This window comes from Danio rerio, chromosome 1 (assembly GCF_049306965.1).
Source record: "Danio rerio strain Tuebingen ecotype United States chromosome 1, GRCz12tu, whole genome shotgun sequence".
Classification (NCBI taxonomy): domain Eukaryota; kingdom Metazoa; phylum Chordata; class Actinopteri; order Cypriniformes; family Danionidae; genus Danio; species Danio rerio.
In genome coordinates this window covers 53,706,754-53,721,521 of record NC_133176.1, presented here as the reverse complement: position 1 = coordinate 53,721,521, position 14,768 = coordinate 53,706,754, and the positions used below count along the sequence as shown (strand labels likewise).

At 45.5% G+C, this 14,768-nt stretch overlaps 1 protein-coding gene across 1 annotated transcript in view; it reads left to right on the top strand.

Annotated features, from left to right (window-relative positions):
* dkk2 (dickkopf WNT signaling pathway inhibitor 2) overlaps positions 1-11,821 on the top strand; it is a 45,615-nt gene extending 33,794 nt beyond the window's left edge. Inside the window, 1 exon segment of the mRNA NM_001111209.1 lies at positions 11,274-11,821. Within this exon segment, the coding sequence (NP_001104679.1) occupies positions 11,274-11,524 (251 nt within the window). The 3' untranslated portion in view covers positions 11,525-11,821.
* The last annotated feature ends 2,947 nt before the right edge of the window (positions 11,822-14,768 follow it).

Below are 14,768 nucleotides of genomic sequence, written 5' to 3'. Positions count from 1 at the left end.
TTAGTGAGTTTATTGATCAGCTGTCATTCTATGTGGACGGAGTAACACAAGCGTGAAGTGTGCTGTTATTATTATTGCAGAATATTTTTTTCTTTATTAATCTGGAGTCACCACAGCGGAATGAACCGCCAACATATCCAGCATATGGTTTTGCAGCGAATACTCTTCCAGCTGCAACCCATTACTGGAAAACATCCATTCACACACATACAGTCAATTTAGTTTACCCAATTCACCTATAGCGCATGTCTTTGGACTTGTGGGGGAACCCACGCCAACACGGGACGAACATGCAAACTCCACACAGAAACTCCAACTGACCCAGCCAAGGCTCGAACCAGCGACCTTCCTGCTGTGAGGCGATCAAGCTACCCACTGTGCCACCATGACGCCCATTTATATATGATAGCCATGCTATATTCTGCAATAACAGCACACTTCCCCCTTGTGTGTTACTCCGTCCACATAGAATGACAGCAGATCAATAAACTCACTAGTTTGACAAATACACTTGTTCCCAAAGGGGGTTTAAGTACAGCAGTCGCCAGATTAGCACTACCTACTGTGCCACTGCGCCGCCTACAATTTATGTATTCAACTTTTGATCTTCAAAAAATAAACAATAAAAGCCATTTTGTCAAACGTTTTGACATCAGTAGTTGTTGGGCAGAGAATAAGATCCCATTTATTCAATCATTTTAGCTTCAATTCAATAGGCCCAATTCACCTATAGCGCATGCCTTTGGACTGTGGGGGAAACCGGAGCACCCGGAGGAAACACGCCAACATGGAAAGAACATGCAAACTCCGCATAGAAATGTCAACTGGTCCAGCCAAGGCTCAAACCAGCGACCTTCTTGCTATGAGGTGACAGTGCTACCCACTGCGCCACCACGGCGCCTAAGATCCCATAATGCTATATTAAAGTATAAACACATAGAAAAGCGATCACAGAAGACATTTCTTATATCTGTGTCTGTGTAGAGACACGTTTAAATGTTGAATAGCATAAATATGATGATGCATTTCCATAGTTGTTAGGGAAAACAATATAAGTTTGTATTTATTGCAGTTATTTCTGTTCTGAGGTATTGTTAGGCAGCACAGTGGCTCAGTGATTAACACTGTGCAAGAAGGTCACTGGTTCGAGTCCGAACTGGGTCAGTTGGCATTTCTGTGTGGAGTTTGCATGTGCTGCCCATGTTGACGTGGGTTTCCTTGGGGTGCTCCGGTTTCACCCACCGACCAAAGACATGCGCTTTAGGTGAATCGAATAAGCTAAATTAGCCATAGTGTATGAGTGTGTGTGTGAATGTGAGCGTATGGGTGTTTCCTAGAACTGGGTTGCAGCTGGAAGGGCATCCGCTGTGTAAAACATATGCTGGAATAGTTGGCGGTTCATTCCACTGTGGCGACCAGTGATGAAAAAGGGACTAAGCCGAAGGAAAACTTATTTATTGTCACAAAACACACACACAAACCAGGTGGAAGCTGATGTCCTCCTCCATCAGACTCCAAAACCAGAGAAAAGGGAGTCAGGAAACTGCGGTTCCCCTTCGGGGGGAACTTCAGCACTATAAGTGGATTTGATTGTAAAATCCACGCATTGGGAGGTTCGGTTCAGAAGCTACTCGTCTGAAAGAGTATTGAACGGGCCAATTAAGAATGAATTGGCAGCGCAAGCCTGCGCAGGTGAGCGGCATAAGCAATCAACTGAGTATATAAGCTCACCTGGCGCAGCAGACGCTATCCTTTTCGCTTCAGAGACTTTCTGATCGAGTCGATGAGGGTTCCTCCTGCTGTGACCAGCGATTCTGAGCGAACGAGAGCATTCTCCCGGTCCAGAGTGTGTACACGCAGTGGCAGACGGTCGAGCTGGGTTTCTCCCTTGCCTGGCGTTCTTTGGGTCCGGTCCTCCAGAGCGGTGCGTATAAAGTTGCAAACTTCACAGAAAGAGCAACACAGTCGTGCAGCACGTCCTTATCAGGACGGCGCTCCGACTGTGCGTTTCTGGATGCGGTGGTTTCCTGTCCTCGGATGATGGGCGCGGGCACTGTGTTACATGTCTGGGGGTCCAGCATGTTAATGCGCTGCTCGCGGGCAGTTCATGTCGTCATTGCGATGCCATGACTGTTGCGCAAGATCGCGGTTAGCCTTTGCAAAAAGGCGAACCACCCCAGTTGTCCCCTGCTCTGCAGCGGGCACTCGGGCAGATCTGAGGGTTTCAGCGAGAGATAATCCGTCGCCCACGGGCCCGCGGACCTCCCGCTCCTCTAAGCGCTCCATCCAAGCTTCGGGCGGAGGAAGCGATCCGTCTAACAGATGGTAGCCCTTACGCCCGATGACACCGGAGACCAGATGTCCACCGCGGCATCGGAGGGTGGGCTTTCATTGTCCGATGATGATCCAGACCCGCTCGCCCCCTTCGGGCTGGTGAGCGCTGTCACTACGGATCCTGAAACGGACATGTTAGCCGTGCTTTCCCGGGCTGCTTCGGCCGTGGGTTGGAGATGGTTTATCCCCCAGCTCCGCGGCCGGACCGACTAGAGGGGCGTTCCCTTCTTCCCGGAGGTGCACAGTAGGCTCACGCGGTCTTGTAAAGCACTTTTTTCTGCTCGTGCTGCGTGTTCCTCCACCCTAACCACTCTTGACGGTGAAACAGCCAGGGGGTATGTGGCGATTCCTCAGGTTGAGTGCGCGATGGCGGTAAATCCGCGCGGCGCCTCTTCTTGGCGGGGTCCGCCTCGTCTCCCATCCAAAGCCTGTAAGTTATCTACCTCCCTCGGGGCTAGAGCTTACATAGCTGCGGGCCAGGCTGCTTCCGCCTTGCATGCGATAGCCACCTACCAGCGCTACCAAGCGCAGGCGCTGGCCGAGCTGCACGAGGGTGGGTCCAACCCAGGCTTACGAGCTTCGCACCGCCGCCGACTTAGCTCTTCGGACTACTGAGTCCGCTGCGTGTGCGTTGGGGAGGACGATGTCCACATTAGTGGTCCAGGAGCGCCACCCCTGGCTGATATGCGCAAAGTCGACAAAGTCCGCTTTCTTGACTTCCCCATATCCCCAGCCAGGTTCGGCGACACTGTCTGTGAATTCACCCAGGAATTCAAGGCGGTGAGAGAGCAGTTGGTGGGTGATGTCTTATCGGCGGTCCGTAGCCCGCTCCGCCCGCCGTGCCATTCATACCTGCTCCTCGCCGAAGGCGTCCGCCTACGAGAGCTGCTCCGCCCCCGCACACGCCTAAGGCGAAGCGAGCGCGTCGGGCACCTCGGAAGCAGGCAGCCCCCCTGCCCAGAACGCCGCTAAGTCCGGCAACGGACCGCGAAGCGCCCCTGGGACAGGCCATCTGGAGAAGAGGGAACTTGCTCTTTCCCCGCTGGAGGGCGGGGCCCCATTTCCAACGGCACTTTTTACTGCCATGAAAACATTATGAAAGGGCACTTTTCACTTCCCCAGATGTGACAGCCCGAAATCTGCCAGTCTGGGACGCTATGCTTTCTAGCTTGCAGATTCGGTGCGTTTCGCCAGTGGCTCACGAGCGCTGGGAGGACGGTCTCCTTTCTCCCACCCCTCGAGCCTCCCCTCCGGAGCTCGGGTTTGGAGTGAGAGCAAATATCTCACCTCCAGCTTTTCCGTGGGACCCGCGAGCTTCCCGGATCAGCACACCCACTCCGCGCTGCCCCACTGCTGGTACGTCAGCGATTGTAGCGATGAGTCCATTAGCGAGAGCTCTGCCTGCCTGGTTAGCGCGGGCCAGCTCTTCGCGGTGGCTCATACGCACAATCAGACTCGGCTATGCGATTCAGTTCGCGAAACGGCCCCCCAAGTCACGGGTGTGTATTCACCAGGGTCAGCCCCCTGTCCGCCCCTGTCTTGCGAGAGGAGATTGCTGTCCTCCTGGCGAAGGATGCAATCGAGCCGCTCCCTCCAGCCGAGATGGAGAGCGGGTTTTACAGCCCACGCTTCATCGTGCCCAAAAAGAGCGGTGGGTCACGGCCAATCCTAGATCTGCGCGTTTTGAACCGCTGCCTGCACAAGCTGCCGTTCAGAATGCTCACGCAGAAGCGCATCCTCCGGTGCGTTCGTCCTCTGGGTTGGTCTGCAGCATTAGACCTGATGGACGCGTATTTCCATGTCTCCACTCTTCCTCGCCACCGACAGTTTCTGCGGTTTGCGTTTGAAGGTCGAGCTTGGCAATACAAAGCCCTCCCCTTCGGGCTCTCTCTGTCTCCGCGGGTCCTCATCAAGCCCGCGGAGGGTGCCTCAGCGCCCCTTCGGCTCGCGGGCATCTGCATACTCAATTTCTTTACGACTGGTTGAATTGCCCTCTCTTTTGATTATGCACAGAGTTGATTATGCACAGAGACAAAGTGCTCTGGCACTTCCACCTGTGGGGGTTTCAGGTCAACCGAGAAAAGAGCAAACTCGCCCCCGTGCAGAGGATCTCTTCTCTCGGGCTGGAGCTGGACTCGGTCACCATGGCAGCGCGCCTCTCCGGAGAGCGCGCTCAGCTGATGCTGTACTGTCTGAGAGAGCTCGACAGTAAAATAGTGGTCCCACTGAAACAATTTCAGAGGCTCCTGGGGCATATGGCATCCGCAGCCGCTTCATGCCGCTCGGATTATTCTATATGAGACCACTTCAGCACTGGCTTCACGATCGAGTCCCCAGACGCGCATGGCACGCGCGCGCACACCGAGTCTCTGTTACTGCGCTGTGTCGCCGCGCCCTCAGCCCTTGGAGCGACCCCTCGTTCCTACAGGCCTGGGTGTCTCTAGAACAGGCGTCCAGTCTTGTTGTCGTTTCAGCAGACGCTCCCAACACGGGCTGGGGGGCTGTGCGTTGCGGGCATGCGGCTGCGGACCTGTGGAAAGGTACCCAGTTGCATTGGCATATCGCCTGGAGCTGTTGGCAGTGTTCCCCGCTCTCCACCGTTTTTTTTCCGGTGTTGGAGCGGCAACACGTGCTGGTCAGGACGGACAGTACGGCGGCGGTGGCGTATATCAGCCGTATAGGGGGTATGCGCTCTCGCCGCATGTCTCAGCTCGCCCGCCGTCTGCTCCTCTGGAGTCATCCGCGGCTGAAATCGCTGCACGCCATTCATATTCAGGCAAGCTCAACCGTGCAGCCGATGCGCTCTCACGGCAGCCTTGCGTCCTGGAGCATGGAGACTCCACCCCGAGTCTGTTCAGCTGATATGGGCGCGATTCGGGGAAGCCCAGATCGATCTGTTGCTTCCCCCGAGATCGCTCATTGCCAGTTGTTCTTTCCCTGACCGAGTGCTCTCGGCACGGATGCACTGGCTTACAGCTGGCCTCGGGGCACGCGCAATACGCGTTTCCCCCAGTGAGCCTGCTCGCGCAGTTACTGTGCATGGTCAGGGAGGACGAGGAACAGGTTGCTGGTTGCGCCCCTCTGGCTCAACCGGACCTGGATGTCAGAGCTCTCCCTCGCGATAGCCCTCCCCTGGCAGTCCCTTCGAGAGAGCACCTACTCTCTCAGGGACAGGGCACCACCTGGCACCCTCGCCGATCTTTGAAGAGATTTTAGACGCGAGGAAGACTTAGGTAACCTCCGATTGCGGTGGCTAATACCGTCACTCGGGCTAGAGCCCCCTCCCCGAGCGCGCCTATGCCCTGACGTGAAGTCTATTCACTGAATGGTGTGTCTCTCGCTGAGAAGACCCCCGTAATTTGCCAGATCAGCGTTGTGCTTTCTTTACGCCGAGAGAAGTTGGAGAGCAGGCTGTCGCCCTCCACACTCAAGGTTACGTGGCTGCCATCTCCGCTCTCATAACGCGGTGGCTGGCAGCACCGTGGGAACGCATAACCTCATCATCCGGTCCCTCAGGGGCGTTAAGCGAATTAATCCACCCCGCCCCCTCTCATGCCCTCTTAGGATCTCGCCCTCGCGTCAGATCCCTTCGATCCTCGACTCAGTATATTTCTGTCCCTGAAGACAGCTCTGCTGGTCGCGTTGATATCGATTAGAGGGTCGGGGACCCGGAGGCATTTTTCGGTCAGTGACTCGTGCCTGTAATTGGGCTGGCTTCTCTCACGTATGAGACCCCGCCCGCGATATGTGCCCAAGGTTCCTACCACTCCGTTTTAATACGAGGTAGTGAGCCTGCAAGCGCTGCCCTCGGAGGAGGCAGACCCAGCCCTTATTTATTGTCCAGTTCGCGTTTTGCGTATTATCCGGACCGCACTCAGAGTTTAGATCATCTGAGCAGCTCTTCGTCTGTTATAGCGGTCGGCAGCAGGGAAGTGCCGTACCGAAATAAGTTCCCACTAGATTGTGGATGCCTTTCTTTCACTATCAGAGCCGAGATGAGCCGCGTCCCCCGAGAGCGCGTGCGCACTCCACTCGGAGCTTCGCATCCTCTCGAGCGCGCGCACGCGGCGCCCCTCTAACAGACATCTGTAGAGCTGCGGGCTGGGTGACACCCAACACATTTGCAAGGTTTTACAATCTGCGAGTGGAGCCGGTTTCCTCAAGGGTATTAGGTAACCCTTGGTGATTGAGGAAACAATTCGGTAGGGTGTTGAAACACGCTTGCTGCGCCATTTTCCCTAACACGGAGATACGTGCGCCTTTTTATCTGTCAGTAAAGTTCCCCGTCAGGTGAGCCCTGCAGATTCCTCCGTGGCCCCCAGCACTGACTCAGCGGAGGAGTCACTTGCTGGCCCACTACGTTGTAGGTCTGCCCGCTGGTCAGCCCGCGTTTTGGGTAAAGGTGTCTGCTATGCGTGGTCCCCACTAGGCGATCCCATATGCTTATTCAGCCACGGTTAAGTCCCCCCCCCCCTGGGCGGACCCGTGTCTTCCCTCCCCGCTAACCACTCTTTTGCTATGCGTACTCCCCCTTTTTTAGGGCTAGTCCATATGTAAATTCTGCCATCTATCCCCCCTTGGGTAACGGATGGCCTCCGCAGCGTCCTCCCTATCGGGATTGCACGCTTCCCAACGTACTGTCGTATTTCCTAGAATTATCTAGATGCTCACGACACCCCAAAAAATATATATAAATCCGTAAAACTTCTGTTGAAGTAGGATAAATTAGGGCCAGGGACACGTTGGAGGACCGCGCCCCCCATGATGTGGGTGCGTCACGCTTGCTTGACTATCTCCTCATCGGGGGTGTTGGTAAGGTGCAGTCATTATGGCGCTTTCAATGGGCTCCCAATGCGTGGATTTTACAATCAAATCCACTTATAGTGCTGAAGTTCCCCCCGAAGGGGAACGTTCGAGGTTACTAAAGTAACCCTTCGTTCCCCGAGGAGGGGAACGGAAGCACTATACTCCGTCGCCATAATGACTGTCCCTTAGCTGTTGAAAGTCTCTTCAGCTTAAAAAGGATAGCGTCTGCTGCGCCAGGTGAGCTTATATACTCAGTTGATTGCTTATGCCGCTCACCTGCGCAGGCTTGCGCTGCCAATTCATTCTTAATTGGCCCGTTCAATACTCTTTCAGACGAGTAGCTTCTGAACCGAACCTCCCAATGCGTGGATTTTACAATCAAATCCACTTATAGTGCTTCCGTTCCCCTCCTCGGGGAACGAAGGGTTACTTTAGTAACCTCGAACGTTTTATTACAGGAAGGCTATTTTCCGAGTTAGCATTTTCTCTGGAAAAGCTTTTAAGTCATGTTTCACACAGACACACACACAAAGAAAGTAAAAATCCCTTGCATGAATAAATATCATTTATGTTATATGTAATGTTTGCTTCGCTAATTGTCCCTTTGAAGACTAAAGCAGTCTGTTAGCCAAGCATATCATGTTCTCTACAAATTACTTGGGCCAATTACTTAATATACTGGATCCGGAAATGATTTGCTCGAACCAGGACTGCTAACACTCTTTCTGTATGCAGGCCTGGTATAATGCAATGCAGAAAATGCCTTAGCGCTTAGGCTACAGTGTGAGAGGGTCCAATTTCCCATCGAATATATTGCCAAGGGGGCGACACGGTGGCTCAGTGGTTAGCACTGCAGCAAGAAGATTGCTGGTTCGAGCCTCAGCTGGGTCAGTTGGCGTTACTGTGTGGAGTTTGCATGTTCTCCCTGTGTTGGCGTGGGTTTCCCCCACAGTCCAAAGACATGCACTATAGTAGAATTGGATGAACTTAATTGGCCGTAGTTTATGAGTGTGAATGAGTGTGTATTTCTGTTTCCCAGTACTGGGTTGCAGCTAGAAGGGCATCCGCTATGTAAAACTTGCTGGATAAGTTGGCGGTTCATTCCACTGTGGCGACCCCTGATCAATAAAGGGACTAAGCTGAAGGAAAATGATTGTCAATGCATTGGCAATAGTTGTCGGTTCATTCCACTGTGGTGATGTTTAAACTGCAGTTCTGCGATGTCAAGTAGAAATACAATAGTCTATTTTGGTGCTGTGCTATTGTTAGAAAGCCGAGCTCCAGCTGTTTTGCATTTGTTTGTGTTGTCGATGCGTATCTGTGACAGTGACGTATTCCGTTGCACTTTATTATCTTTATTTCACTTGAGCGCTGTCCTGAATATTTGCATGAGAGATAAAACGTGTGCGTAAGAGTTTTGCAATTTGCACATGTAACAGATGTGGTTTCCATAATCTGACGCACAGCGTGTGTGAGTGAAATAGTTTAAGGAATAAGGGGAAGAAAAATCACATGGCTGTTGGATGGAGGCCGATCTGAATGTGAAGTAAACATGTGGAGAAATCCCATCACAATATATATTCATTCACTCATTTTCCTAGGCTTAGTCACTTTATTCATTAGGGGTCGCAACAGCGGAATGAATTCATCCAGCATATGTTTTACGCTGCGGATGCCCTTCCAGTTGCAACCCAGTACTGGGAAACATCCATACACACTCATACACACACATAAACTACGAACAATTTAGTTTATTGAGTTCACCTATAGTGCATGTGTTTGGACTGTGGGGGAACTCAGAGCACCAGACGGAAACCCATGCCAACACGAGGAGAACATGCAAACTCCACACAGAAATCTTCTTGCTGTGAGGCGACAGCGCTAACCACTGGGCTACCGTGTCGCCCTTCTGCGGAGATATCCGAAATAATTTCGAGAGTATAGTAACTAAAAACTTAACACATGAAAAAAAACCCTCATATTTAAGGTTTACAGTGCAAATCCAATTAGAACCACTTGTTTGGTGGACAAAGCAAGTCATTCATATAATATATATGTGAAAAGACAGAAAATATGACTATAACAAACTACAAAAACCATATAATTATTGCGTAGTACTCAATAATAGAACTGAAATGAATATTCATATATTGACTTTCCTTCAGCTTAGTCCCTTTATTAATCTGAGGTCACCACAGCAGAATGAACCGCCAACTTTTCCAGTACATGTTTTACTCAGCGGATTCCTTTCCAGCTGCAACCCATCACTGACAAACATCTATACACTCTCATTTACGCACATACACTACAGACAAATTTAGCTTAACCAATTCAACTATACGGCATGTCTTTGGAGTTGTGGGGGAAACCGGAGCACCTGGAAGAAACCCACACCAACACTGGGAGAGCATGCAAACTCCACACAGAAACGCCAACCGACTCAGCCGAAGCTTGAACCAGTGTCCTTCTTGCTGTGAGGCGAACAGTAATCTCATAATTATGCAGATTACTGTGCGCACAGATTTTGGGCCCTATCATACACCGAACGCAATGCGGGACGCAATTGTTGTTTGCTAGTTTCAGCTTGGCCCAAGAGTCGTTTTTAGGTTTTGCGCCACGCTGCTTAAAAAGCAAATGCATTTGCGCTCATATGTGGGCTCATAGGCGTTCTGGTCTAATAAAGGAGGCGTGTTGAGGCGCATTGTTGGTGCATGGCTATTTTGAGGAACTTAAATAGACGGTACAATTCATCAGATCAAAGCTTGTCTAATGTCCAGCACAGAGCGCATTAGTTGTGCGCCTCGCTTACACATTGCTTAATACACACAGGATGTACAGCAATACACAAATATCTTTACAAATTAAAGAATTAAAATATTACTAAAAATATTATTTTCTAACCTACATAAATATAAAAACCCTACTTTCATGCCTTTTTCATCTCTGCTGGCTTTTTCAGTTCATTCATAACAATTGGCTTTTGTTTAATGTTATTATTTTTAGTAGTAGTATTTATTATATGCATATTTATTTTTGTTTTATTAAAAACAAGCTTAAACCCTTAAACCCTATTCATACTTTTAACTCAGTATTTAAAATGATAATGTCAGTCGACACAAAGGACATTCTTCACTTGAGGTTTCCTAAAATGCCTTTTTGATGGCAATAACTGAAATCTTATATTTAATCGATGGGAACAATCTTCAATAATGACAAATTCTGTATTTTGTGATTGATGTTTTGATTTTGTCCTGTTTATTCATGTGTTTGAATAGTCTTTGGGAGCTTGATCTTTCTTCCAACAACTTTTAACCTTGAAACATTTAAAAAAAAAAGGGACATTTTTAATAGTTTAAGGTGAAATATTGTCTGGGTTGGTGTATAAACCTTGTAATATTTATTTTATTTTCTGTTATTTTACAGACTTCTTTCTCTAAATAGTGTGTTATGCACTTCTAAAATGTCAATAAAAGTCACTTTATAAACTGTAGAGTTGAATTTTAAACATCAAAAGCTGACAGAACAAAGGTCAAGCTCCCATCATGCAGTTCACAACTGTAAATAAACCAAAACACCTGTGAATCACAAAATAAATAAACTGTTTATTAACAGATATACAGCTGAAGTCAGAATTATTAGCCCCCCTGAATTATTAGCCCCCCCCCCTGTTTATTTTTCCCTAATTTCTGTTTAACGCAGAGAGATTTTGTTTAACACATTTATAAACAAAATAGTTTAATAACTCATTTCTAATAATAACGATGGTTTGTTCTGTAGACTATCGAAAAAATATAGCTTAAAGGGGCTAATAAATTTGACCCCAAAATGCCTTTTAAAAAATCAAAAACTGCATTTATTCTAGCCGAAATACAACAAATAAGACTTTCTCCAGAAGAAAAAATATTATCAGACATACTGTGAAAATTTCCTTGCTCTCTTAAACATCATTTGAGAAACATTTAAAAAAGAAAAAAAAAATTAAAGGGGGCTAATAATTCTGACTTCAACTGTATATATAATACAGTGTGGCTATAGAGGAAGCCAATGCATTTGTATTTATAGAACTCAACAATATTGTCTATTTCATTGTCGATTTCAAGTGTTTGACACTGCTCTTGTCCATTCACGTGCAGGTCACGAAGGCGACCCTTGCCTGCGATCGTCCGACTGCTCGGAGGGCTACTGCTGCGCCCGCCACTTCTGGACCAAAATCTGCAAGCCCGTCCTGCGGCAGGGGGAAGTCTGCACCAAACAGCGCAAAAAAGGCTCCCACGGCCTGGAGATCTTCCAGCGCTGCGACTGTGCCAAAGGACTAGCCTGCAAGGTATGGAAAGACGCCACCTCATTCTCCAGATCCAGGCTGCACGTGTGCCAGAGGATCTAAGAAGGGACGTTCCATACAAAACAAGCAGCACCTTGAGGGCCCTGCGTCGGACTCCTTTTCTGCAGGACTTACTTAGCTGTGATAAAGAGTGAGATACAGATGAATGTGTGCCAGAACAGGGTGGGTTTAGGACGGGAATGAAGCGAAACAGCGGATACTCAGTGTGATGCACTCCGGGCATCTTTTCTGGAGGTTTCAATGATTTACAAGCCATATTTATCTCTGGTAGAGGGCTGGGATTGATGGTTTTAGTGTCTTCTCGGATCTGAATGCTCTGATTTGTTTTTGTTTTGTCAAGAAAAATATTCCATGCACATTTTTTATTACATAACCACTTTAATATCAAGAGCGATTAGTTACTTTATTTTAAAAAAAGAACTGAAAAACTGTTTTTATTAAAAGCGACAAGTTGATTTTACTTAAATAAGAATAAAAAAAGAAAATCTGTTGGGACAGATCAGATCAGTTGACTTAATTTTTATAAATATGCACGTAGTTAATTGAACCTAATCTTTTTTAATGCAACTGGATTACTCACTTTTTATATGTTAAGTCGACAAATCACTTTTAAAGCAATAAGATTTCTTATTTTCTTATTTTAAAGCAACAAGTTTTCTCATTTTCTTTAGCCAAAATCTCTTAGATAAAGTGAAAAAATCGAATATATCTTGGAACAGTTGAGTTGGCTTAACTTAATCTTTATAATTATGCACACTTTATTTACCTAATTATTTTAATGCAACAAAATTACACACTTTTATTATGTTAAGTCAACTAATCGCTTTTAAAGCAAAATGTTTTCTTATTTTCTTTAGCCTAAAGTCAATTTCTTGCTTTAAAAAAGTGAGAAAATCTGTTGTATCTTAGAACAGTTAACTTAATATTTAGAATTATGCATATATTAATTTACCTAATCGTTTTAATGCATGCAGATTACTCACTTTTATTATGTAACTCAACTAATCGTTTTTAAAGCAACAATTTTTTTAACTTTTTTTTTTGAGTAAAGCCAACTTCTCGCTTTAAAACCCTAAGAAAATCTGTGGATACTTACAACAGTTGAGTTGACTTAATTTTTGTATTTATGCAGTTCTTTAACCTAATCGTTTTAAGGCAACAAAATACTCATTTTTATTATGTTCACTCAATCAATTGTTTTTAAAGCAACACGTTATCTCATTTTCTTTAGCTGAAAGTCAACCTATCTCTTAAAAAAGTGAGAAAATCTGTTTGGAATTGTTGAGTTGACTTAATTTTTATAATTATGCTCATAGTTCATTTACCTAATCATTTTAATGCCATGAGATTACTCACTTTTATTATGTCAACTAATCGCTTTTCAAGCAACAGGTTTTCTCACTTTTTTGAGTAAAGTCAACTTATCGCTTTAAAAAAGTGAGAAAATCAGTTGTATCTTGGAACAGTTGAGTTGAATTAACTTAATTTTTTAAATTATGCACAGTTCTTTAACCTAATTATTTTAATACAAGATTACTCACTTTTATTATGTTAAGTCATCTATTTGCTTTTAAAGCAACAGGTTTTCTCACTTTTTTAAATATCACATCATTTTAAAATATTGAGAAAAACTGTTGTGTCTTCACTGTAAACATTTTAAGGCAACCAGCTTTAGGACATTTGAGTTTACTCAACCTAAATCGAGTCAAGTGCAGTACTTGGGTTGAAAGCTGGTTGCCTTAAAATTTTAAGCTGAGTCAAAAATATTTTTTAGAACTTATTTTTTAGAATTATGCACAGTTCTTTAACCTAATCATTTTAATGCAACGAAATGACATACTTTTATTATATTACTCAACTAATCGCTTGTAAAGCAACAGGTTTGCTCACTTTCTTTAGAGTAAACTTAACTTACTGCTAAAAAAAGTGAGAAAATTAGATGTATCTTGAAACAGTTGAGTTGACTTAACTTAATTTCTATAAATATGCACAGATTATTTACTTCATCGTTTTAAAGCATGGAGATTACTCACTTTTATTATGTTAAGTCAACTAATGGCTTTTAAAGCAACCGGTTTTCTCACTTTCTTTAGAATAAAGTCAACGTATTGCTTTAAAACACTAAAAAAATCTGTAGTATCTTGGAAAAGTTGAGTTGACTTGTGAAGTTTCATAAACTAATTACGAGCGGAGCACGTGATATGATTGTGCACCACTGGCCACTCATTTGTAATCAGTAATAATCCAATCAGAATGATCCTAGCTTAACATAAACAGATCACTTTCTCCTTATTGCTCTATCTTCGTTTTGGAAGAATCCCCCCTTCCACCCCATCTCCTCCTTTTTCTCCCCTTCTGAAGGGGGAGTGATCGAGACCTACCTGATCTCGGATCTCCTGATATGCTTCTAGACCGGGCGGGAGCCCTGGGCTCAAATATCTCCAAGCTCAGGGTTCTCTCCCTGGACAGCATGCCAAACCTGCTGTAAATGTCAAGCATATCTAAGTGAAATACTTTTGAAAGCTTAATTTTTGTAAATATGGACAGTTAACCCTAGTCATTTTAAGGCAACAAGATTACTCTCTTTTATAATGTTAACTCAACTAATCGCTTGTAAAGCAACAGGTTTTCTCCTTTTTTTTTTTTTAGAGTAAAGTCAACTTATCACTTTAAAAGCTATTTTTTAATTCATTTTTTAAGATTAAAGTCAACTAATCGCTTTATACAGCAAAGTTTTATTTTTGCTGCATAAATACACATCGGGTCTCGTTCATTATCATCGTGTTATGAAAATGCCGTTTTAACTTCCTTTATTTTAGTTTGGTTTTTGTAGACTAGAATTCAGACATCTGCCCTTCTGAAAGTGCACTTTTGAGTTTGCTTGTGTGACGCATAAAACCCAAACCGAAGAATATATGTTCAAGATACCCTCTTGTTAGGAATATGATCATTAGATTTGCGCAATAGTCATAGATGAGATCAGAAATACTAAATCAGTTCTGATAATCGAGGAAAGTTGTTTACAGATTGAATGCTGTTCAGTGAATGTGCAAATGCTTTTATGACTTCATGAATCATACTCCATACTTTTGCTCTGTAAAAACTCTACACCGGCTTTAGCTAGAATATTAAAAAAATACAAAATAAAAAAAACTAATAAGCTCTTATATTGTAAATAAAAAACAAATTTCAAAAATGTATTTAAGAAAAAGTTGTATATCATGTATATATTGGTAAAAAGAACAGAGGGGGACGTGAATAAAGTAGCATAAAACACTTGTTTTAA